The 26,039-nt window shown below is 42.1% G+C and overlaps 1 protein-coding gene across 1 annotated transcript; it reads right to left on the bottom strand.

Moving 5' to 3' along the window:
- Positions 1-89: 89 nt before the first annotated feature.
- CAPZA2 (capping actin protein of muscle Z-line subunit alpha 2) lies at positions 90-21,855 on the bottom strand. The gene is made up of 10 exons (XM_079994389.1): positions 21,608-21,855; positions 8,989-9,052; positions 8,394-8,445; positions 7,616-7,679; positions 6,455-6,661; positions 6,226-6,305; positions 5,341-5,419; positions 3,596-3,667; positions 1,971-2,033; positions 90-1,076 (listed from the first exon to the last, which is right to left on the bottom strand). Exons 1-10 carry the CDS (start codon positions 21,644-21,646, stop codon positions 936-938), a joined length of 861 nt encoding a protein of 286 aa, XP_079850515.1. The 5' UTR covers positions 21,647-21,855; the 3' UTR covers positions 90-935.
- Between the last annotated feature and the right edge of the window lie 4,184 nt (positions 21,856-26,039).

The following is a 26,039-nucleotide window of genomic DNA, read 5'->3' as shown; positions in this document are numbered from 1 at the left end:
CCCCCTCCCCCAAATTTGAGGATTGATTTATTTTCATCTTCTGCCCCTTCCTCTTTAGCTCATTTTTGTTTTGAAATAATAATCATAAGTAAATAGAAAATTTGCATTTTTTAATGTCACATTGAATTTTAGTACAGTTCAATCCAAGAGAAAAAAACTGGCAGACACAGTAACGAGTACAGGATTATATATATATTACAATATGCGTTGTTATAATACAATTGTGGCTGCATGGTAAAATTAACTTGAGGACTGATGGAATCCGATCTCATTTGAACAGCTGTCAGGAATAGAGCACTAAATGCATTTCCAAAATAAGCACTAATGTTTAATTTCAACACCTTAAAAACAGCATTAGACCTTGGCCTTTTTCTTAAAAAAACAAAACAAAAAAACTTAACACCTAGCTAGCTAAGTAACTGAAAAGGTTTGGATATAGAATGCTTTCTGCAGGCTTTCATACAGTGGAGGGATAATTATTCCTACAACAATACACATGGCTAAAATCCATGTCGAATGTGAAACTGGCGATGTCCAGTAACAACTTGTTCTAGGGAACTGTGTTCTAGAAGCTGCCCTTTTGCACGAAAGCGAAGCAACAAGTGATCACCGGATGCAAAAAACATTTCTCAAATTGTTTTTAATTGAACTGAAAACTATAGGCATGTCATCATTATAAAAAAAGTCTAAATATATCAGAAGCTCTCAACATTTTCAGCTACACTGATTTTTTTGTAACCTTTTAAAGGAGAAACAAAAGGACAAAGTAAAATGGTCAATTAGCTAAGCCTGTGTTCTAACCAAACTACGTACAGTGATTTTCAACGGCAAATGCCCATGCTGACTGGGTGACTTTAACAATTCCGAATACCTTTGCAATCACTTTAATTTTGTATACAAGGACACTGAAAGGATCCAGCTTTGCAACCTTCATTTTAGGCATTCTGCATTTCTTTCCCAATCTTGTAGCTAAGGATCTTGTTCCAGTCAATCTTTGTGCGAGTAACTGGCAGTTGTCGTCGTAAGGCCTTGAAAGTAGTGTCCGACATAGTTTGATAATTTTCGCTGATAGCAGTCTGTTCATGGAAAAGGTAGAACATGTAGATTATAGAAATACAGTTTGATGTGAAAACAGATATAACAAGAACCTGCAAAAACTAAACCAGCCCACATCTGAAGGAACTTATTTCGACGTCGAGATCAAAAACAAATGTGCGTCAGATGGTGTAATTAGATATGGATAACATAGTTAGCTAGAAATCTTACTTTTGACATCCTTCAACTATGAAAGACACAAAAGAAAATACAGAGAGGGGAGCATTTTCTCCTGAAAAATGCACACCTGTTTACTGACTTTTATGAATTAATTGCACATGCCCTTGCTGCGTTAAACTGAATTGGTTTCATCACATAGAAAAGAAGGAGGGGGAAGAGAACAGAACCAAGCAACTCCTCGATCCATTCCAGGAAAAGGAAACACAATGTCTGGGGTGAACAGGTTCATTTCCCATCAACAAAACTAGCTGTATTCTAAATCGGTATGCCCAAAAAGTAAAATTTGAAATTCGTTGCAGACTATACCATGTTTTCAGTTCAGAGGTCTGATTTAAGACAAGCATTTTCTACAACCACAGATATTTATTTAAAAACAGCAACACCTTACCCATAGTTAGGCTTTAAAAAGTAGTAAGGCCCCATAGTAATGCCCATGACCTGAAGTGGCCTTTTGAGTGTCATGTATTTGAACTCACATTCTGAAATCCTCGGAAAGAGGGTGTATATCCGTTTATTAAGCGGGTATATAAAGGTACATACCCAGCAAAGCTTTTGCCCTTTCTCTGCCACTAAGGATTTCAGATTCTGAATATATCCACCCATTTTCTGGCTACTCCTGAACATATTGTAGTGAGAACACTGTCAAAAAGATTCAGGAAAATAACTACATTGTATGTTGCAGACTTATTACATACCTGGTATTCATTTTCTGCAGCCTCTACGATCTTTACAAATTCCTTTGCTGTTTGGGCTTCATTCTAGGGTAAAGGGGAAATTTTTAAATATTGCACCGAAACAATCATCTCCTGAAGACAGTAATTTCAGACATTGTAATGAATATAAACAATTGCAGAGGTTTCACCCCACTATTCAAAGGCTTACACATTCTCTGTGAGCTTTGCAACAAGCCTGTAACCTGTCAGTATTATCTGCAAAACACAAGTGTCATCTGTGAGGGTGCTTGTCATGACTTTTTTTTACTGGTGACTTACAAGCTCAGTACTAATTCCTATGCTTTCTCATCTAGTCAGAAGTGGACCTTGTGGGACTTTCTGCAGTTTTTAAACTTCCCTTCTGGAAGCGAGTCAAGAATCTTTTTCAGACAAGTCAGAGAAGGGAAGGGAAGCTCAAGTCAACTACGGTTTCTGTTCCCCAGCTTGTTGTCACTTAGAGGACAGCTCTATGCAGGTTGTCAACTCTCATACTGAGGTTTCAGGGATCCAACAGTCATTAAAGCTCCATTTTTGAGCTCACAAACAAGGAGTCAACTGCCCCTTCTGCATTACGCATTAGAATGCATACGTTTAACATAGAAGGCTAGAGCTGGGTTTAGGCAGATTGTGTATTGAAATTCTACTCTTTGATCTGCCAAACAAGAGCCTGATTATGTACTTTGCAGCAACATAGGACCATGCACTAGCTGGAAAATAGTAAAGACACAGAAAGAGTATTGACACAAGTGTCACAGCTGACCATGGTACTTTAGCACAGCTCTCATTCTGTTTGAGAGATTTGCTCAGTTTTCCAGCAAGGCTCCTGAAGCAGCTATGACTTAAACTCAGTACTAAGGCTCTAGAACAGGCTTCCTCAACCTCGGCCCTCCAGATGTTTTTGGCCTACAGCTCCCATGATCCCTAGCTAGCAGGACCAGTGGTCAGGGATGATGGGAATTGTAGTCTCAAAACATCTGGAGGGCCGAGGTTGAGGAAGCCTGCTCTAGAAGCTGTAAATTCCACTAACGTTGCTCCTCTAATCACCATGTTTCCAAATCAAATGGATTTGATTTGTGTCTTCAATTCACAGCATTCTTAACAAACTAAAGTCTTGTTACTTGGCCTAGTTTTGCATCAAAATGAAGCCATCTGAAAAGCCATTTCATTTCCCAAGCATGAATACCATAGATCGTGCAGGTACGAACCAAAAAGCACCAATGTATCTAGTTCCGCATACTGAAGTGAGCATTGTATTTCGTTTCTCGAACAGAGCACCCCATTCTTCGTGGCAATCTGGTCGTCCCCCCCCCCCATTTTAAGAAATGGGGCTTTCAAAACCAGTTGTATTATGGCGTTGGGGTCTGAGGGGAATCCTTGAAAACCAGGTGCAGGCACCTTCCACGAGAATAACTCCCACACATAGAAAGTGCCGTCACCTGTTTTTTTGAGAACCCCTCCCTTCAACCTGCACCACTATGTATCCTATCAAGCAGAGCCCCCGGGAGCAAATTTTCAGGGAAAACTAGGCTTGTCACATATACATTTAACTCTGGATTCAACCTTATGTGACTAATTAAAAATGTTTCCTACAAAGGAAAGATACTCACAGTCACTGTTAGAGAATCCTGTATGTCTTTATGACTCACTAGCTGAACATTTCCATCTTCATAATAATGAACCTACGTACAAAATTAAACAGGATAAAGATTACCGCATAGGGATAACGGCACTGCGTATTAGGAAGAGTGAGCAATATTACACCCCATTCAAAACACAGTTGCGTAAGAATTAGCACTTATGGTTCTACCCAACATTGTCATTCTGCTAATGGAAGGCTTCTTCTATCAGCAGAATAGGGAAGCCCTTTCAGTATTTACCCCTCCCCTGCAGTCCCTCATGCATCTCCTAAGTCTGCTCTGTAAGGTCCCCTAAGCTCTAAATGGGTTCCCTTTCCCATTCCACTGACAAAACCTTCTCTCAACAAAGCAACACAACCTTTAGTAGACTGAGGTGTTTACATTTGTCTCTTTTCCCATTAGTTTCTGCACAGAATAGAGTGCATGTTTTATTTGAATAATATGGACTGCAGATTTAGATGTTTGCTCCTTTTGTTTCACTTCTAGTTTTTCCCGTTTCTTTTGGGGGAGGGGGGATGAGGGAAGTAAGGAGAAGAGGGTTTTGAAACTCCAGAATACGTATTTTGAGAATGTACGGAGAGGGAGTGTAAAGGGAAGATTTTGTTGAAAAACCTGATATCCACAATTACTGATTTTGCCTTTCTTTCTTTAGATACTTAAAAAAAAATAGTATCAATAATTGATTTAGAAGTAGATTAGCCAACTGTATAGCGGAATAAATGCTTAGAACTTCAAGGTGTAGGCCTCTAATTACAGTGGTACCTCGGGTTAAGAACTTAATTCATTCTGGAGGTCCATTCTTAACCTGAAACTGTTCTTAACCTGAGGTACCACTTTAGCTAATGGGGTCTCCCGCTGCCGCCGCGCAATTTCTGTTCTCATCCTGAAGCAAAGTTCTTAACCCGAGGTATTATTTATGGGTTAGCGGAGTCTGTAACCTGACGCATCAGTAATGTGAGGTACCACTGTACTGTTTCACTGATAAATCATCAATATAATGGCTATGTAACAATTTGTTTCAGCAGAACTCAAAGTACTGGTTTTCAACCATAAAGTCCTTAATAGACTGGGATTAGAATACAACTTCTTCCAAATAAATTTGCCTGGTTACTGACATTATCACGGTAGGCCAGATGTATCTGACTTCAGGTCTTCCAGGTGCTGTTCATATTTCAAAAAACATCCGCCCCAGCCAGCATGGCCAATGATCAAGAGCCCACAAATACCTGGAGCATCGCAACTTAGTCACTACTCTTATATGTTCTCTATGGGCACTCTAGTCTTTGGCAGTGATTGGACGACTACCAAAGAGGACATTTTCCATGGTTGTACCCTATTTATAGAAATCCATCCCTAGAAAGTTTGGCTGACACCAAGGAAATTTGGTTGACTGAGTGTAAGCTGGGTTTGTTTATTTTTAGTTCTGGACAGCACTTAGTGGTTTCCTAATGCATCTATTGCTGCTTTTGCTGTGTTTTACTGTATAGCTCTGACACAATATGCTTTAGTATTTGATAATTTCTCTTAGTTAATCCATCCCAGGAAGCCACTAATAATTTTGATTTGCTATTGTGTAATCATTTCTTTGATTTATGTTACACATTTGTAAGCTGTGTTGAATACCATTGATGAAGAATGTAAACCTTAAAAAAGAAAGTGTTCTGGGAGTTACGTGGAATTTATCAATCAGACACCATAAATTAGAGAAAGCCTACCTGAATTTTCAAGATACCAGCCACCTGAGTGGTTGAAGGAGTGATTGTAAACTTCCATTCCGACCGCCAACGACCATTCCTTAAATGAAATAAAACTTTAGGTAAGCAAACATGGTGGGGAATCAAAATATTGAGTTTAACGTCCTTTAGATTTAAAAACTATTATGAAAAAGGATGCATTGATGGGATATTGAAAGCAAATTGTGTAAACTGAAAAACTTAGTTTGTAAACAATATGCAGACAGTTGCAACACAATTTCCATGCACATGAGATGAAATCCATAAAACCAACCAACATGTTGAAAATACATTTTGGAAATGGATTCCTATCTAAGTAAATAAGTACTGCAAATTTGCAATACTTATATTTTCCCATACCTGTGTATTTTGGAAACATATCTTATGACATTTTTCACAAACCCACTGTTTGTCTAAAATATTTTTCCAAATACATTCCCATTTTCATTTTTACAGAGCGTAATTGTGCTCAAAAGTGGAAATCTGAATACTATAGCTCCGTAATTCCCAAAACATTTTTTCCCTCGTAGATCACTTGAAAATTGCCAAGGGTCTTGGTGGTGAACTACTTAATAGTTTCTCTACCTGTTATAGCAATTGCAATGCTATATGACTTTTGCTCAATGCTGTATGACTTCTGATTGTATATTTGCAGGCATACTGTGGACCACCTGAATGAAGCTTGTAGACTACTGGTTGGTTGTCTGCAGACCAGAGTTTACAAACCCTTGCTATAGCTTTAGTGCCATGAATATAGGTTCTAAACACTGAATATGCTGAAAACGAAAGTCCAATATAACTTTCAGTGGGGTGAGCAAAATAAAATAGAAAAGAAACCAATTTACAGATGACCGATATGATACTTACCAAAAGTTTTTTGCTTGAAACTGATGGCTTTCTATGCATGCAATAATTGTTTGATGCCCATCAATTGTTTTTCCATACACCTTGTAACACAAATGTAAGACAGTTATGCCACGGTCTAAATTCATTCATTTATTATGTTTGTATACTGCCCATATATCTAAATTCAAGCCAACAGACAAAATAATGGTTTTAACCCACCCAAGCAATTTCTAGATCCTGCGACACTTACTGTGCAAACACCACTTGGATAGTGTTCTTTCACATAGGCTCTCATTGCTGTTTCTATGGAGTTTCTCCATGACTCAATTGCATTTTCAACTTCATGAGGCTTTGGATCAGTAGCCTCCTTCCTTAAATGATCAAATTTAAAAGAGATCTTGTTTTTCGGGTCCAAAAATTTTCCGTTGCCCAAGTCACCGTGTTCTGTTATTAAAACCTGCACAAAGAGTTTAAAGGTAATTGTAAGATTATACAAAACACAGGTAACACCAAATAAAAGAAAGGAACACTAGAAAAAATATTGTAGCACTGTACTTTTTAATTAAAGATATGGCACAGCAGCTCTATACATTGCACTGGTTTTCAAATTCTAGTTTGGGAACTCTAGTTTCTTTGAGAAACCAGAATAGTTCAATACAGTTCTTCAAAAATTCTACATTTCATTTTATAAAGTGGTACTTTTAGAAAAGAAAGACACATTGTTCTTTTAAAAACCAAGATAAAGTTGTGGGATTGTCATTACAACAGTGCACTGAGAAAGAGTAAACTAATATATTTAATCATTCGCTCTATCTCTGAAGTTCAGAGGTAAGTGTGTCTCCTCATGAGCATTGGCAGCACCATGAGTTATACAGCACCACACACACAAAAGGGAGGTATTAGTAACACTCATGCCTCAAAACAAATGAAACTGATCTGTAGAAAACACAACTTAAAAAAAGAGACCGTGCAAGTATTTTTGTAAACTAAGAAATCTTTAATAAAAAATATATTTTTTAAAAAAGGGAGGCATTAGTTGGCTAGAGGGAAACTCAAGATATGTAGTAGTAGTAGTAGTAGTAAAAAGCAAGATTGAGCTGCTCAACCTCACTCCCTTGCCTCAAAGGATTTGGGTGGGAGCTACTGCATGGAATGACACCAACGAAGAACTCATTTCATATAGACACCATGTAACTTCTGTTCTAGCATTAGGTTTGAGTGTGATTTTATTTTGAGAATCGTTCATAAGCTACTCTGAGAGCCTCTTGGGGCTATAAAGTGAACTATACATATTCTCTCTCTGTGTGTGTATGTATATATATACTAAAGAGTCCAACCCCAACACAGCCCAATAAGCACTGAGCATGCCCACCCACCATTACACCAAACTTAAATTCAACCACAGTGATACCTGCTCATCATAGCCTTCTAGTTTTACTGGAGTAAACTGGTCCAAGTTGTACTGTGCAAATGCACTGAAAAAGACAAAGATAGGAAGCTTCAAGTAAAAATATTTTTTTGCAACATTAAGAAACATCAAGCAATATAGAGTACAATTTAGAAACTAATCCTTTCTGCCTCCTCCACCCATTGTGCTTAATAAATTTTCAAATTGTGTTAAGGGGCTCAGAGCATGTGTTCCTGTATAATAAAACTATGAATTTTATTAAAATAAATCCAGTTTGTGCTAAGATTTGACAAAGTTAATTTTATTTGGTTAATAGATATAGGTTGATTATTGCTGCAGAAATCTCATAATGTGCACAAACCTTTGGATTCCCAGTGATCTTTAACACCATTCACACATTATATGCAGAATAAAATCTAATCACATACTTTTCCTGCCTCTTCACCCTTATCTACTCCTGTCAGTGTGAACCGCAGGGTTATGGATGCAGCAGTGATTACACTGCCCTTTTAAGTCCTGCTGCTGCTGGCCTAGGGGCTGGAATCACTGGCACTCCCCCCAAAAGTCATATTGAGTAGATATGCCTTCTGGGAGAAGGCTGTTTTGAATCTTTCAGAGCAAGCACCAATCAGCAAGGAACAAATGAAAAAGCGGGGTGGGGGTGGGGGTGGGGGTGGGACTGTTCTATCCCATCCTCGCACAACCTATTAAAAGCTGCCCATAAATGCATCCGTTCAGCATTAACACATTGAAAGAAGCAATAAATGGTGGTGATACTTACTGAGCTGCTCCTTCCCTGAGAAGATTATCATTATTAAGCAGCAATCGAACATCTGAAAAATACTGAGCATTAGTACATGGTGAAAATGCTAATCGGAAAATACATGTTTTCCACGAGAGGAAGTAATCTATTGCAAGACACCACGTACGCCAGTCATAAAGCATAAAGGGTACCGGCCATGTTAAGAGATGGAAAATAGCAACTTCCTGGGTCCTAGCATTAAATTTGTAGGCATTTAATGCTCCTGGAATTTTCCCCAAACTGGCTATAACTCTGCAATGCCATTCACAGAAGAAATAAATTGGCAAATATTTCTAGCAGTAGCAAGTGATGTTAGAGCTACTTTTTGCCAGGGGGATCACCTGGCAAAAGTTAGGCAACAAGTGCCGATAAGTTTTAAAACAGGAAGTGGAACACTCTTCTAACAGTCTTGAAATTATATTAATAGACACAGAAAAGGAAACATGGGAGCAAGCAATGTGAAGTTCCTAAGTGTCATCTTGAGTTGTTTTTTTCAAAAGTTTGTTTTTAAAATCCCCCATAAAGGGTAACTGAAACCATCAACATAGAGCTAGAAAGTAGCATGAAAACTCACCGTTAAAGACTTCATTGAATTCCCCCGGTGGAGCATGGATGATAAATTTCGCTGCTATGCGCACCTAAAATGGAAACAAGAAGTGTATCATACAGTAATCATCGGATAGTTTTAAATGGGAGAAATCTATTTAATTCTTTAATAACTTAAAAAGTTTAACTGGAAAAAAACTGAGCTCCAAATTACATCCTAATACCACCTTAGAATGCAAAGCATTGTGTTAAAGAGAGATGTTTGGCTAAGTTAATTTAGAAGAGGAAGCATAAAATAGGTGGCGCAATATGCTCTGTGAATTGAAGAAATACTTCTATTGCCTGTTACGGTCAAACCAGACCCATAAATTTCCAACACAAAATAACCAGCACAAAACATTCTCAAAGGTACTATTAAAGACAGAATTGTAATAGAAAATGTAACAATCTGAACTTCACTGAGCATGAAAATCCCTGAGGCATAGCTGGAGGACTATCTTCTGGAATAGGAAATACAATGTAGTTCTGTGAAGTCTCAGCAAAACAAGGTTACATTTGTGTTTAAAAAGCATGTCCTAAATAATTGCCAGAAGCATCATCAACTTATTTATTTAAAAGTATTTGTACACAGCTTAATATTTCAAAAATCTCTCTACGGCATCTTCCAAGGCAGACTGGCATTCTGCTGAGACATAGAGAAGCTCTGTCTCCTGACACAATCTTTTTTTTTTTTTTTTAAATAATTTTTATTAACTGGCCAATCACATCAAATTAAATCACATCATATAAATTCCGAATTACAAAGCCAAATTTTTAAATTTTGTTGGGGGAACCCATACTTCAAGATCCAAAGGGGAATTCAGATCATCTTCTTATTACTGTGTTAATGTCCAAATCAGTCCAAACAAAGTTCATAATTCTATCCAGTCTTATCTTGGTGTTGCCACATCATATCTTGTTAGTATAATTTCTCTTTTTCCTTTACGATCTCTTCTGTTAGTCTCCTTAAGCCGATAGCAAGTGTAATAATCCTGTGTGGATTTCCCGTTCCTCCACTAAGTCCAGATGGTTTCCATATATCTCCTTCGTAGATAACATCACTTTATCCATCGTAAATTTTGGCATTTGTCGCTCTTAAGTCCCACCGAGGAGTTGATTCATGATATGTAAACAACTCTATTTCTCTCTTTCTCCTCCCAGACCCAAGAGCTCCCACAATGCCTCACAAAATGGCGAACGGCATTTTTTCCTGACTGCGTCACTCCAAAACTCTTAGCTTTCCAGCTTCATCTTGAAACATTGCTTTGGATCGAAAGTTTATCTCCACACAGCCTTAAATCCACAGCTTAAGTCCTTAATTTCTGACTCATTAGGGGAGGGGGATTCTTGTTAAATCACATAAAAAGGTAGAGGCAGGTTTTTCCCCCCTCCCCCCTCAGTCATTACCGTATCTTGACGTTCTTCTCGTATTTTATTGTTGTCTTGTTATCAGAGATCTCTTCTGTCAGCAGTATTTACTCCCCTTTTTCCTTGATGTATGTGCAATTAATCATGTCCAAATTATTTCTTTTAAAGATCATTGCAACCAGCGGCGCGAATCGGGGACGGCGTCGAGGAGTGCCGAAAATCCCACAGGAGGGCTTTGTGCCTAGTGCCCCCACCCCCACAAATTCGGGGGTGGTATAGGGCACAGCAGGCAAGGGCCGTCCCCCCCATAATCCTGGGGGGGTTAAGGAGGCTAATTACCCCCATCATAGCCTCCAAATTACCTCGTGTGGGTCGGAGAGATGTTATTGTCAGCCATCTTCCGATGCGCCACCTAGTGGCCCCCCACCTCCTCCTGACACAATCTTGGCCAACTCTGGCTTAAGGGACGAGTTAGCCTGGGCAGGTCTATAGCCGTGACTTTTTGCTGCTTCAACTGATGGTTTCCTGCACAGCTACCACTCCTAAGTCATCTCTTCCATACTGAATGTCTTAACTACTGAGCTTTATAAAGCTCCTCAGAAGACAAGAGCAAAAAATGCATCAAGTGCATAATAGTATATTGATATTACAAGATGTTACTCATTTGGGTTTATACAGGTCAAAATCCCAACTGATTTCAGCTTTATACAACCAAGGCTGCAATCCTCAGCATTACTTGGGAACAAGTCCCTCTCATTTAAAAGAAATAAACTTTTGAGAAGACATGTTAACATGTATGATAAAAAGGCTTTAATTAAGAAAACGTTAAAAACAAGTATGTTCAAACAGCTCTTTCATATATGGTAATTACTTTGCATTTAAAAAGAAATAGTTAAGATAATGGGGTGGCATTTCTAAAAACCCAAAAGTCAGTCCAGTGTTGTTTCTTCAAGAATGATATATGGACTTTGTCGCAAACATACTATTCTACCTCCTCTTGAATATTAAAAGCAGGCATGTAGGGTGGGTGGCTGTGTTTTCAAGGCATATGTGAGATGACATAAACTGAAATGCTCTTCTTACCACTAGCCTTCCTGACTATGACCACAACGGAAATTGATTTGGTTTAAGGCAAAAAAAACCTGACATGTACATGCCTATATAAGGCAATGACAATGTGCACATCAGCACCATTCTGAGTTCTTGGAGTCAAACTAAGCAGTAGTTTAGATAAGAATCAACAAAATACATGGCTATCAAAAGATAGCAAGAAAAGATCTCAGGAAGATATAAACAAAATAGAACAATTTCAAGCACAGGGGTTGGCCAGATATAAACTGGGACATGGGATGAGGGATAATGCAAACTGTAGAACTTCCACGTACCCCAGCCCACTGCCCCTGGCCTGCTATTCCTCTGGCCAGGATCACAGCCAGAAGAAGGCTCTGCTAGGAGAAAAGTTGCATCCTCTTCTTGCTTTCTGATTCTTTGCATTACACTCTGCATTCTAACCATCCCCTGCTTTACAACTGAACATGAAATGCATGCTAACATATAGTTCATGACACCTAGCTAGGCCACCAGAGTCAACGCAGTGCAGTAAACACAATATTTGACTTGTGGGTGGTTTACAATTTACAGTCAGCTTTGAAGCTCACTGAGTTGTCTTGAGCAACTCATGCCATATCAGAAAGAAAAGCGGGTTGGTCATATGCTGCCTCCTCAAACTACTCGGGAGAACAGCCAGATTACATCAAAATAAAAAGTTCAACCTTGAGCTGATTGGCTACAAAACATTTGAAATGCTGCATCTTTTGTCCATGTCTTACATTATATATGGCTATACTAAGAACTGCAGCCTTCGGTATCTAAGAAACCCTGAATTTGGTCATGAACTGCATGTAACAATAAAATCCCAAAAGTCACACAAAGTAAAATGTAATCCTCCTAGTTTGTGCCACCTTGTTTGGAAATCTTTTCTAAATGTAGCCTTTCAGAATTAAAGTTTCCCCCCCCAATAAAACGGATCTTAAAGCCTCCTTTCATAATCGCAAAAAGGTACTGTTTGAAAAAATCATTTTTGTCAGAGCTATGAGACACCTGTTTTGTACCGCTGCCACAACACTTCCGGTCTGAGACCAAGCTGTTAGTAATGACTTGCAAAGCTCTTAAACACTTCAGACCAAGATATAGGAAGATGCACATCTCACTATACTGTCCTTCCCAGATTTTAAGACTTTTTGGTCTGGAGGTCAGCCACCCTGTTATGACATCACATGATTGGTATGTGGGTTGTCCCACACACCTGGCAAAATCCCTTGTGCGGTGTTCCCAAATGCCAGCCAGCCTGGGAACCACAGTGCAAGTGGCACTGCCAGCCCTATCCATGGCGCTTTAAGAAGGACTAAGCATAGGGCCAGGAAGTGCTTCTTTCTCACCTTCTCACCAGCTGGCGGGGGGCTGCATGTTGCAAGCACTGGCTGTGCAAAGGAGAAGTCCTTCGCACAGCAGATGCCTTCAAAAAATGGGAACAGGCGCACACAAACAAACTGAGCAGAATTTAACCCTGCTTGGGGTTAAATTCTGCTGTTCCTCTGCTGGGAAAAGATGTGCACACCCAACACAGAATTACCGTATTTTTTGCTCTATAAGACTCACTTTTTCCCTCCTAAAAAGTAGGGGAAATGTGTGTGCGTCTTATGGGGCGAATGCAGGCTGTGCAGCTATCACAGAAGCCAGAACAGCAAGAGGGATTGCTGCTTCCACTGTGCAGCGATCCCTCTTGCTGTTCTGGCTTCTGAGATTCAGCATATTTTTTTACTTGTTGTCTTGTGCGTCTTATAGAGCGAAAAATACGGTAAACATCAGCCTCCCACCATTATAAATTACACCAACAGATTGACATAGGAGGCTCTTAGTTGTGTCCCACTTCCAGGAGTCACTCATTTTGTGAGGATGCAGGAAAGGGCTTTCCCCATGGTGGTACCCTGACTTGTCCTCCCCTCTGATATATCACTGGTGGTGCCAACTATTTTTATGTTTTGGTGACAAGTTAAAACATGGTTATTTTCTTGCGTATTTGTGGGTCATTAATTGTCAGCTCATACTTAAATAAAAATCCAATTTGCAGTGTAATATAGCAATTGTTTCAGATGCTCAGTTTCCTTATTGTATTGTTGTTTTAAATTTAATTTTACCGAACCATGACCTGAGATCTGTGATGGAAGATATTATTAAATACGTCAACAAAATAAAAAGCAATGGTCAAGAACTGGAGGGTCAATGATACAATAAACTATACTCAAATTTTACATTTTACATGTTAAGGTACCCTATATATCTTCCAAGCTCATACAATTGTCAGATTCAGCATGGGACAGGTAAGTTACATTTGCTGTAGTTCCACAGAATTTCAGCAAGTATAGCTCTGGAGTGCTACAGTGGTAGAAATTCTCCCTTCCTAAAAGCATACGGACCTTCTCACATTAAATATGACAACCTTACATAGCAAATACACCAGCAATATAAATCTTCTTCATATCTGAAGAAGTGTGCATGCATCTGAAAGCTTATACAAAGAACAAACTTATTTGGTCTCTAAGGCGCTACTGGACTATTTTTTTATATATTTCGACTGCGTCAGACCAACACGACTACCTACCTGAATGCAGAACTAGCAATATAGTTAACCATTTATCTCTATCAGCCCCCTTTCTATAGCACTTCTCCTCCCCCTGCCATGCTTGCCATGTTCCATTTATTCAGATAATACTTTAAACCGTAACACAGAAGACTTGAAATTTTACCTGTCCTAGTAACCAAATAGTTTGCTCCAGTCAGCAATCTGGAAATGGATTCTGAAAAGGATCAAATAGCAGTGCTTGCAAGAAAATGTGTAATGGTGTTTCCAAAGGAAGAATGCTTTATGACAGACACTTATAAATTCCTGGGAATCCTGGAACAGACCTTGTGAAAATGTAATTGTTGCAGTCTTTGAATAAGCACAGTGTTTTTCAAACTATATCCATTTCCTAGAAACCCCAGGATTCCTCAGTAAGATCATTTATGGGAAATGAGATTTCCTGGAAGGCAATTTGCCCATCATGACCAATCCTTCCCTACATATCCCTTGAGTGGATATGTTGATGGAAAGATATGCAAAGGTTCCTCAATATGGTATCGGCAAAGTGTAGGAATCTTTAAGTCTATAGCACTGGCAACATGCCATGTAAAAACACAGTATGCATGTTTCACCTTGATTTTGGCCACTGTCAAGTTTCCTACAACAGGGTGCACAACTCATGAAGGCGAGAAGTCCCAAGCAGAGAACATCCAGCCCACAGACCTAACTAGGCTCACCAGGCCTCCCAATCTGGCCTGCATAATCATTTTCCTTCCATAATGCCCACTTGTTGATTGCCTGACATCAGGTGCGGGACATCATAAGACGTCAAGTGGGGGACGCCTAAGGCTACGACTACAAATAAACAATCAGAAGCCTTAGAGTGCACTCCTGCTGATTTATAAGCATGGTTTCCCTTTAGCGCTATTTAAATTTGGCACCAAATGTGCTGCTTTTGGTAGTTATCCTATCCATTCGGAAGCTCTGAAGTGGCTGGCACTGGATTCACTCAGGAGCACTCTAAAATGTAAGGTGTAAAAGTGTTCAAGAACAGAAATACAGTGGTACCTCGGGTTACAAACTTAATTCATTCTTGAGGTCCATTCTTAATCCCAAACCGTTCTTAACCTGAGGTTTTTGCTAGTGGGGCCTCCTGCTGCCGCCGGCGCACAATTTCCGTTCTCATCCTGGGGCAAAGTTCTCAACCCGAGGTACTACTTCCAGCTTAACAGAGTTTGTAACCCGAAATGTTTGTAACCCAAGGTACCACTGGACTTCCAAGAAGGATTTTGCACAGCCTCTACATGGTAGTCCCAATGCATGGAACTCTGAGACGGTAATCAAAGTGCCTGCGTGAATAACCCTTTCGTGAAAAGTATTTATAGGGGCACTATTTTGATTCCCTCAAATAAACAAACAAGCCGTCCACAATTTAATCCTGGTTTACAGGGTGTAAACAAGATGTGATCTTCCAGTTCAGATGTAATCACAGCTATCGTTTCTGAAAACCAGGAAGTTATTCATTTAGCCAAACGTGAAAGTGGAGAGAAGGTATACAGATTTGCTCCGGATCCTCCCAAACAAATCTTGGTTATGCCTGAACCAAGCCAGTGAAATCTGATGAGGCAGGAAAATTTAGTATACAATCAAAGTGGTGCCCCAAATTCGGAAAAAACAGGAAGTTCCTCAAATTCTTTCCATCAAGCACACCCTTAACTATTGCTCAATGCATCTGCATTTCCCCTTTTAAAGAAGCGTACAGCGAAGACAGCTTATGGTATTCTAAGGTAAATGAATGGAAGAAAAGTTCACAGAAGAAAAGTCTCCACTCTCCTTGCCTCTGTAGCTGCCTTTATCCTCCCGAACAGCCTCTCCCAGAGAGTGATGGGAGTGGCTTTCCAGAACCATGTGGCATACAAACAGAGGAAGCTGCCTTATACCAAGTCAGAGCACTAGTTCACCTAGCTCAATAGGTGACAGTGGCTCTCCAGTGTTTCGGACTGGGGGTCTCTCTCACCCGTCACTTGAGATACTGGAAGCTGAACCTGGGATTTTCTGAATGCAAAGCAGATGCTCTACTGCTGATCTACTGCCCTTCCCAAAGAAGAGACTCTACAGGGGGAGGAGAGTGAAATGCTGTTCAGCTTTGGTCAACTCCCCACTTCCTCACATTCCGGAGCCCCATTCATTCCACATTGTTCAAGACCGCCCCCGCCCAAGAGACTTTTCAGTGGGATGCAGGTAGGCCAAAGAAAGGTATAAGAAACCTTCTATTTTCTTTTGTTCACTTATCCTAGAATCTAAGTCAACATTCTTACACTGATAAGACAAATCCTCTTCAATAGTGTACTTCTGTCTCAGCCACAGAACTTTAAATTCTGAACTAATATTTTGTTGTAGCAAGCAAAAGAACAAGCGAACTAACCTAGATCTAGGAAAAGGAAAAGTCATAATAAAGCAATATCTCAAATGAAAACTGCCTTGTACCAGGAGGTGGGTTCTCCAGAGCAAGCAATATAGCTTTTGAGTGCTATCATAGCCTAGTTTTCAGAGAATATCCTGTACAATGTAAATCTCTATTAATTTGGAGAGAAGTCAAATACTGCTTCTCTTAATCAGCATCTTATTTCCATTTCAGCCAAGCAGAGAAATTTATAATTCAGTTTCCAAATGAAAATGTAAGTATTCTTGATATATTGCTGAAACAATTGCCAAGGCTCTCACTTGCTGCAGCTTCTGTCTCATATGCATTTATCTACCAGAATTCTAAAAAGGCTACAGAAAATACCCATACAGGGTTTATTGTGGGTTTTCTTTGTTTCTATTTATACATACTTCCCTCATCATGCTTATTTATATACTGGAATCTTAGGTTAATAAGCAATCGCTAACTGGTCATGTTCATTAATGTTTTTTTGTACTACTTCCCTAAACACAAAACAAAGCAAACTAGTTGGCACTAGGGACCGTGTGATGACAGAGCAAATGTCCAATCTTCTAGAGCAAGATTGAGCCAAGAGAGATGAAAGATAATTCTGTTGTTCTGGGGTGCACTTTCTACTTGGTGACGTACATTTGGGGCAAGATGCGTGAGATGGTGGTTACCATGTAACTTCAGATGTGCTTTGAGGAACTGTATTATCATCTGAGTTTAGCTTCAGACACACTTTTGGCACCAATTGATGACCTGTGTTGGGAGAGACTAAGGGAGTGTGACCCTGTTGCTTCTCCATCTCTCAGGTGGCTTTTGATACGATTAATGAGATATCCTCCTCAAGATACTCAGTGATTTGGGAGTGGAAGGCATGGTGCAGTGGTGATTCACTCCTACCTTCCATTTTGAGATAGCTGGGAGACTTCTGCTCAACCCTTTGGCAATTCTGATGTGGGGTCCCTCACACTTTTGAACATATATATGAATCTGCTGTAGGAGGGAAGTTGCCATTGGTATGACAATGACATCTAGCTCTACATCCATGCTCTAAGAATCAGGTGAGGCTGTACAAGTGCTGGACTGTTGTCTAGGGTAAGTGATGGGCTGGAGGGCTAAATAAATTAAGCTGAATCAGGTTAGAGGTGCTGTGGGCCAATGGTTATTGTACCTGGCAATAGGGAATACTACCTATTCTGGACAGGGTGCACTCTCCTTTAAAGATCAGGTACATAGCTTGGGGGCATTCATGGTTCCAGCATTTCCACTGCAGGCTCAGGTCACTTCAGTGCCTTCCTTCAATAAATTAGTTCACCAGCTATAGCCATTCATGGACTGCAATGACCTGCCGGCAGTGATCCACCCTCTGGCAGACTTTTGGTTATATTATTGTAATGCACTCTACAAGGGTCTACCCTTTAAGGTGCTCCAGACATGACAGCTAGTGCAAAATGTGGCCACTAAAATCCTGACTGAGTCACCAAGGAGGGATCGTATTAAATAAGTCTTAAAGGCGCTACACTGGCTATCAACATGATAATGAACACAAGAGAGTAAGAAGCATTACCATTGTAACGAGAACAACCTTGTGGCACTTAAAGATGTAACAGTTTTAACATGACATAAATCTATTACATTAAGGAAGAAATTATGAGGCAACTTCCTTTTATTTTATTCTATTCAACCTAATAAGAAGGTTGTGTCTAGCTAATAATTACTGGAAGAAAGTGATTTCTGTAAGCAGGCATTGCATTGCCTCCTTACTCAGGGCAGGGGTGCATGTAAACAGAACTACACAGCACAACTGTATCATTAGAAATGTAAGGCAACATGAAAGAATACCTTACGCAGCCAAATCTTATACTGAGTAGATCTGAGTTCAATAAGGCTAACTCTGAAGTATATGGTGGCATAGGATTGCCACTGAAGACCATGTTAGAGAAGGGAGAAGACCTCCTTGCATGTCATGACAAGACCTGAAAACAGAACTTAAGACTCAACAAATTTCATTTGAACTGTATGCACACAATTACCCACAGGAACTAGAATGAGTCACTTAAGCTATTTTAGTTTCTTTTTTAAAAATTTCTCCTTGCACACCAGAATTTTCTTGTATTAAGATGCAAAGCTGTAAAAAGCTTTTCATGAACACCTACACATTTTTCTGTAGCTAGCTCTGTCTTGAAAACTTGATGATAGGAAAGTGATAGTGTAATACCTAAAGACAATGTAAACAGTGCATCATTGTCCTGTTTTTTAGACCACTATCCAATAGCTCTAAAATCTCTTGCATTTTCAACTGCAGTTAATATGAGCTCAAATGGAGAGACGAAAGTGAGCAAGCCACTTATATGTTGCTGTTCCTCAGCCTGGCACTTTCTCTTGAAAATAAAGGTACACATTTTTAAACTATAGAGCAGGGACATCCAACTTCCAAGAGACTGCGATCTACTCCCACTATAAACAAACTGGCAGTGATCTATCCATTGGTTGGACCAAAGTTGTTGAGGGGAGGATGAGCCAAAGTTGTGTGTGTGTGTGTGTGTGTGTGTTTTTGAAGATTGATCAGGATCATACGATCGACCAAGATCAACAAGGGACACCCCACGATCGACCGGTAGATCGCGATTGACTGGGTGGACACCCCTACTATAGGGCAATGGAATTCAATAATAAGGAATTGACATTTATAGTAATTATCATGCCTTTAAAAGAAATGAAGGAGTCCCCTCTTACAGATGACAATTGCAAAGTACACTCACAATTACCCTTTCCAGATACAGTCATACCTCATGTTGCGCCCGCTTCAGGTTGCGTTTTTTCGGGTTGTGGACTGCTGAAACCTGGAGGTACCGGAACTGGTTACTTCCAGGTTTTGGTAGTCGCGCATGCGCAGAAGCACTAGATCGCACTTTGCGCATGCGCAGAAGTGCCGAATCGCAACCCGCGCATGCGCCGATTGCGAACCCTGTGGGTTGCAAACATGCATCCCGCGCGGATCATGTTCGCAACCCGCGCGTTCACTGTACTGTGGAGGAACTTCCATTTTAAGGTGCAACTTCAAACGGAAATCTAAAAGTACAGTAGAAGCAAGTGACAGACACCTGTTGTAAACATGTGCACATGCTACAAGTACACTTGCCAGAAAGATTGATCCACAAGTATGCTTGGTGGCAAACATTAGTTTAGTATTATGTAACATGTGAACTCCGCCTCCCCAAAGTCACACTGAGCCCTCATATCTAAGAGTCTACAGAGCATCTTTAAGTAGGGCAAGGCTGAAAGAATGAAACCCATGAACGACGAAAGAATCAGATGCTTTAAATCCTTCAGCTACTCAGTGCTTGGGATAAAGAAGCACAAACCACTCCAACCAACCCTTCCTCAAAACCGGTTTTAACAGGACTAGGCCCTAGAATGTGAGACAGGGGAGACAGACGGTGCCCTTTCTTCAAGCAGAGCTCTTATGCCACACACTTGAAAATAAATTAATTGATCACGCATTAATGAATCAGAAATAACCCATCCTTCTCAGGGACTATAGATAAAATGCATCAGAATTTACCCATGAACATGGAAGAAAACAGGCAGAAGACCCACGTTTATAATAAAAAATATCGCTCCAACTGAATACAGCGTGCAACCTGCATGTGCAATCTACTCTGATGCTCCTATTATTTCTCTTCCTCCCACCCCAAGTGCTGCAACTAGATGATCCTCAGGATCCCTTCCAAATCTACAATTCCAGGGCGGGGAACACCCTATGACTATTTTTCTTCCTCCCTACCCCCTACCCCAAGTGCTGCGACTAGATCTGTGGTTCCCAACATGGGGCACAATTTGGAAGCTTGTCTAGACCGAGCCTTTTAGGCTTCCTCCACGTGAATAGTTCACCTTTTGAATAATAAGAATTATATGTCATGGGGGGAGGGGCATCAGGATTTTAGAGATGCTTAGGTGGGGTCCGTATTGTTAAAGCTATGGTTTTCCCAGTAATGATGTATGGAAGTGAGAGCTGGACCATAAAGAAGGCTGATCGCCAAAGAATTGATGCTTTTGAATTATGGTGCTGGAGGAGACTCTTGAGAGTCCCATGGACTGCAAGAAGATCAAACCTAAAATCAGCCCTGAGTGCTCACTGGAAGGACAGATCCTGAAGCTGAGACTCCAATACTCATGAGAAGAGAAGATTCCCTGGAAAAGACCCTGATGTTGGGAAAGATGGAGGGCAGAAGAAGAAGGGGACGACGGAGGACGAGATGGTTGGACAGTGTTCTTGAAGCTACCAGCATGTGTTTGACCAAACGACTAAACAACAAGGCAAAAAAAAAAAAAAAGGTTGGGAACCACTGGACTAGATGATCCTCAGGTTCCCTTCCAACTCTCCAATTCCATGAAGAACAAGAAGAAGAAGAAGAAGAAGAAGAAGAAGAAGAAGAAACACCCTATGATTATTTCTCTTCCTCCCCACTCCAAAAGCCCTGGACGTGGTGGCGGGATCCAGTGGCGTAGCGTGGGTTGTCAGCACCCGGGGCAAGGCAAGTAATTTGCGCCCCCTAACCCGTGGATTTGCGCCCCCTAACCCTAACCCCCAGATGTTGCGCCCGGTGCAGCCGGCCCCCCCCCCGCACCCCCCACGCTACGCCACTGGCGGGATCTGCCCTGCCCAACTCGCACCCGGAAGAGCCGGGCGACGGGGGAAAGAAAGGCCGGCCGCGGAGGAAGAGGAGGCAAAACCCCTTAGCTCTCCCGCCCCCTCCACCCATCAGCTCGGGCCTTCAGAGAAGGGGGAGGGGGGAAGCCGGGAGGAGGAGGAGGAAGAAGAAAGCAGAAAGCAGTCGAGGGGAGTCTCGCCTCGCCCAGCAGACACCGAATCTGCCCCGCCTGCCTCGCTTCTGCTGCCGCAGCCCCAGCCCGGCGCCGGGAGCCTATTTTCAGCGCTCGCACCGTACAAGGAGCGGCGGGAAGGGCCCTCGGACAGCAGCAGGAGAAAGTGGAGAGCCGCCTTCCTCCTCTCGCTGCCCGGCCAGCGGCCCTCTTCACGGGGCCGGGGGAAAGGAAGGAAGGAAGGAAGGAAGGAAGGAAGGAAGCTCCCCTCAGGCTGAGGCGCAGCAACCGCCGCCCCTCGCGACGCAGCCCCGCTCCCCCCCCCCCCGCCCTCCAACAGGGCGACGACACCCGCCTCACCTTCTCCTCCTCAGAGAGCTGGTCTTCCAGGTCCGCCATCTTCGTTTTCTCCCCTGTCCGGCCACGAGAAGGAGGAGGAGGAGGAAGGAGAGGGAGAGGGAAAGGCGGCGGCGGCGGCGGCACCCGAATCCGCAGCAGCAGCAGCGGCAAGAGGAGGAGGAGGAGGAGGAGGAAGAGCGGCGGCGGCAGCAGCAGCAGCAAAGGCCCAGCTCTACCCGCCTCCGCCCTTCGCTCAGCAGGAAGGGCGGGGCTCCGGGCGCGTCCCCGAGAGAGGCGGGGGAGGGAGGGGGAGGCGCGGGCGCGGAGGGAGGCATGCGCAGAGCGGCCTCGCCGGGGGGGGGTACGGCCGCTTCTGCTCCGGAGAAAGAACGGGGCTGCCGCCCTCACCCCGCCCCGCCGAGGGGATATTCACAATCCGTACAACACGTTTAATTATGTTTTTACCTATGTTGGAAGCTGGGGCTGGGGAAGCCCAGTTAGGTGGGCGGCTAGTAGTAGTAATTATGACAATAATGATAAATGAATGAATTGGACATCTCTATTTGCATTGGAGAAATGTTGGACGGTGTAAAAGGGCTTCGATTACGCTCCAGCCTCCTGGCTCTGTAGCTTCTATTCCTCACTCCCCCTCCTACACAACTCCCCAAGTTGTCAGCCTTTTGCAGTTTCAGGGCTTTTCATTATTCCTTTGGTTTTTTGCTCTTTCGGCGCTTCTTTCTCGGTGTTGGGAACCCCAAACAGGGAGGAGTTGCTGCATACCCTCCAACATTTCTCAGATGAAAATAGAGACACACAATTCTATTATTGTTATTATTATTATTCTCTGGGCAGCTCCCAACATATATAAAAACATAATACAGTGGTACCTCAGGTTACAGACGCTTCAGGTTACAGACTCCACTAACCCAGAAATAGTATCTCAGGTTAAGAACTTTGCTTCAGGATGAGAACAGAAATCGTGCAGCAGGAGGCCCCATTAGCTAAAGTGGTGCTTCACGTTAAGAACGGACCTCCAGAACAAATTAAGTTCTTAACTCAAGGTACCACTGGACAGTGGTACTTTGGTTCTCAAACTTAATCCATTCCGGGAGTCCACTTGACTCATGAAACCGTTCGAAAACCAAGGCATGGCTTCCGATTGGTTGTAGCAGCTTCCTACACTGCGTCAGACGTTCGGCTTCTGAAAAATGTTCACAAAGCGGAACACTTACAGATTTGCGGCGTTTGTGAGCCGATTTGTTCAACAACTAAGCCATTCGGGAACTAAGGTACCACTGTAAAACATTACGCATTAAAGGACCGTTTCCGATTTGATCCCAGAATGTCCCACTTTTCCTTAAAGGTAAAGGTAAAGGTACCCCTGCCCGTACGGGCCAGTCATGACAGACTCTGGGGTTGTGCGCCCATCTCACTTAAGAGGCCAGGGGCCAGCGCTGTCCGGAGACACTTCCGGGTCACGTGGCCAGCGTGACATCGCTGCTCTGGCCAGAGCCAGAGCCGCACACGGAAACGCCGTTTACCTTCCCGCTGGTAAGCGGTCCCTATTTATCTACTTGCACCCGGAGGTGCTTTCGAACTGCTAGGTTGGCAGGCGCTGGGACCAAGCAGCGGGAGCGCACCCCGCCGCAGCGATTCGAACCGCCGACCTTTCGATCGGCAAGCCCTAGGCACTGAGGCTTTAACCCACAGCGCCACCTTAGGATGTCCCTATTTTCATTGGAGAAATGTTGGGGGGTATGCAATTATTAGTAGTAGTAGTGGTATTTTATTTATACCCCTGCCAATCTGACTGAATTGCCGCAGCCACACTGAGCAGCTTCCAACATAGCATAAAAACATAATAAAACATTTTTTAAAAAACCTTCCCTATACAGGGCTGCCTTCAGATGTCTTATAAAGGTTGTATAGTTACTTAGCTCCTTGACTCGGGGATTGCGTAATTCCATATCCTCCAACATTTCTCCATTGAAAAATAGGGACATCCTAAGGAAAAGTGGGACAAATCAGAGACTGGAGAGCTTCTGTAAATGTGCGACAGAAAACAGGGACACTTGGAGAGTCTGTTGCTGTTGGGACCTCAAAATTGTTCCTCTTCACGAGGAAAGAATGGGTGAAGAAAGTTTGACATTGGGAGCAAGGCGGGAATAAATATCAACATCGGGATCTGCTGCCCTACTGAATTGGCGGCCTAAGGCAGTCATTGCACCTTGCCTCATGGGTGGGCTGGCCCTGGCTCACTAGAAGAAGAGGGTGCTGGAGCTCTGGGGCCTTTGTAGTCTGTTCCAGCAGGGTGCTTTTCCTCTCCTCCAGCAGTGTTAGAAAGTCAGATATATAGGCTAGGCCCCAACTGGCTCTTTAAACCAAGGTTGCAGCTGCCAAAACAGAATGTCTAGTTGCCATTTTGAGGCAAGATGGATCTAAAGTCTTATTTTTCATATGATGAACTGACTGTGATTGATTATTAGTTAAACATCTGGCTAGTTCAGATGGCAACCTCGAGCTAGCTTTGAGAACTTAAAAAAGGAAAGCCACGTTATCCAGGGACAGTCTATATATATGCTACCTTCTTAATGGTGACATGGACCGTTCATAACATAAGAATATATTTCACAATTGTGAGCAGGGCAGGGGGATGGGTTAAGTGAAGACAAGCTGCAACAATTAACTATAATGCTGTTCACCACTCCTGCCTGCTCAGGCTGTGCAGAAAAAGCATTTTGTTTCCTGAACTTCATTCTGATTGTGTAGATAAAATATAACTGATAGAATTCTACAGGATGTGGTATTAGTGTGTCCAGATCCAATGATCCGCAGGCATGCACCTTCAGTTGGTGGAGATGTCAGGCACCATTCTGGAACTCAGGCATCTTTGCTTTGTTGCAAGTGGCTGGTAGCCAGGTGTAAAATGCACCTGGTGCATGGCTAATTTTGAACACTGTCCTCAAGGGATGAGAAGAGTCTCCCCCAGGAGTCATTTGTTCTTACACCACACCTTTTTGGCAGGAAAACAAAATCTGCCTCTTCATACACACATGCTACATTTTCTGTGATATCTGGGTTTAGCTGATAAGATGGACACAGATTTTAAACTGGCAATTCTTTTCGTTTCTGTTTTTAAAAAGTTAACCAACACCCTCCCTTAAACCTTCAGTGTGCAAATCCATGGGCATTTTCAGTTTTCCATACACTTAAATCTCCTAATCCGCAATCCTAACCCCACTAATCAGGGAACAAGTCCCATTGAATTGAATAGGGCTTACTTCTGAGTAGACATAGTTTTGTTACAATACTAGTTTCTGTTATATTAGCAGCATAATTTATGGCCACTAAAGAGGGAAACATGAGAGACGTGTTCACTCGTGTGGAGTTAAATATAGGGTTGTAAAGCAGCCAGTATTTCACTTGTCAGGTCAGTAAGACTATGTTTGCCAAATAATCAGTATCTGGGTATGAAAAGCCGTTGAATTCCAGATGTAAACTTTGTGTTGACCTGCTAGCTTTGGCAGCCCACCAACCAGGTAGGATCTCACTCTTTTTTAAAATAAAAGGTTGCCAACCCTACTTGATTACAAAGTGCATCTTACTCTCTAGACTGAGTTGCTATATCGATTAACTTTGGGTCAGTTGGAAAACTTGCAATAAGTTGAAGGTTGCTTCACACATAATTTTTTTCTTAATTTCTATATAGGAACATTATGTGCACCACAAGGAAGCTACAGTGGTCAGCAAAACAAGAACACTTCTGATATGTAACTCATTGTACAATTTTTCTATTAACTGTGTGATGACTATATATAATGACTATATTCAGAGTCATTATGTCTCTGAATACCAGTTGCTGGGGAACCAAATGGAGCATTCACAGGCCAGTGTTTCCCAGTTGTCGGTGTTTATACTACTTTTTTTTTTTTTGGATTTGCCTTGAGAGAGTCTTTAAACCTCTTTTGTGTGACCACCAGCATTATGCCGACAACTGGGAAACACTGGCCTGCGAGCACTACAATTGGAGAACAGCCTTTACCAAAGGTGTCATGAGCTTTGAAGATGTGCTAACTCAAGACTGTGGAAGGACGTGTGGATCCAGAATTGGCCTCCACAGTCACTTACGGACTCACTCTTAAAACTGTGTTCATGGAAGACAATCTTACTCAGCTACGAGTGATCGCCAAAGACGACGCAGCAGCAGCAGCAGCAGCAGCAGCAGCAGGGGAGCCCTGGCGAGGGGTGTGTGTGTTGTTGTGTTCATGTCCTGGTTGCGAACTTCTCACAGGCATCTGCCCACAGTGAGAACAGGATGCAGAAGTAGATGGGTCTTTGGCTTTATTCTTAATGTACTTAAGGCAACACACAACTAAGCTTTTTTATGTGTGTCATTTTTGTTTTACGAGCTACTTTGGCTCATGCCCTAAATCAATAAATCTGAATATAGCAG

This window comes from Podarcis cretensis (assembly GCF_951804945.1).
Source record: "Podarcis cretensis genome assembly, chromosome: 10".
NCBI lineage: Eukaryota > Metazoa > Chordata > Lepidosauria > Squamata > Lacertidae > Podarcis > Podarcis cretensis.
This window is presented reverse-complemented; position numbering and strand designations above follow the sequence as displayed.

Bases quoted from the DNA above. Each gene is read 5' to 3' on its own strand.
- CAPZA2 (XM_079994389.1), bottom strand. From the start codon at position 21,646: ATGGCGGACCTGGAAGACCAGCTCTCTGAGGAGGAGAAG. The intron at 9,053-21,607 runs GTGAGGCGGGTG...TTTCCATTTTAG, and splicing joins AGCTCTCTGAGGAGGAGAAG to GTGCGCATAGCAGCGAAATT. The intron at 6,662-7,615 runs GTATCACTGTGG...CTCTTTGTGCAG, and splicing joins TAGAAGGCTATGATGAGCAG to GTTTTAATAACAGAACACGG.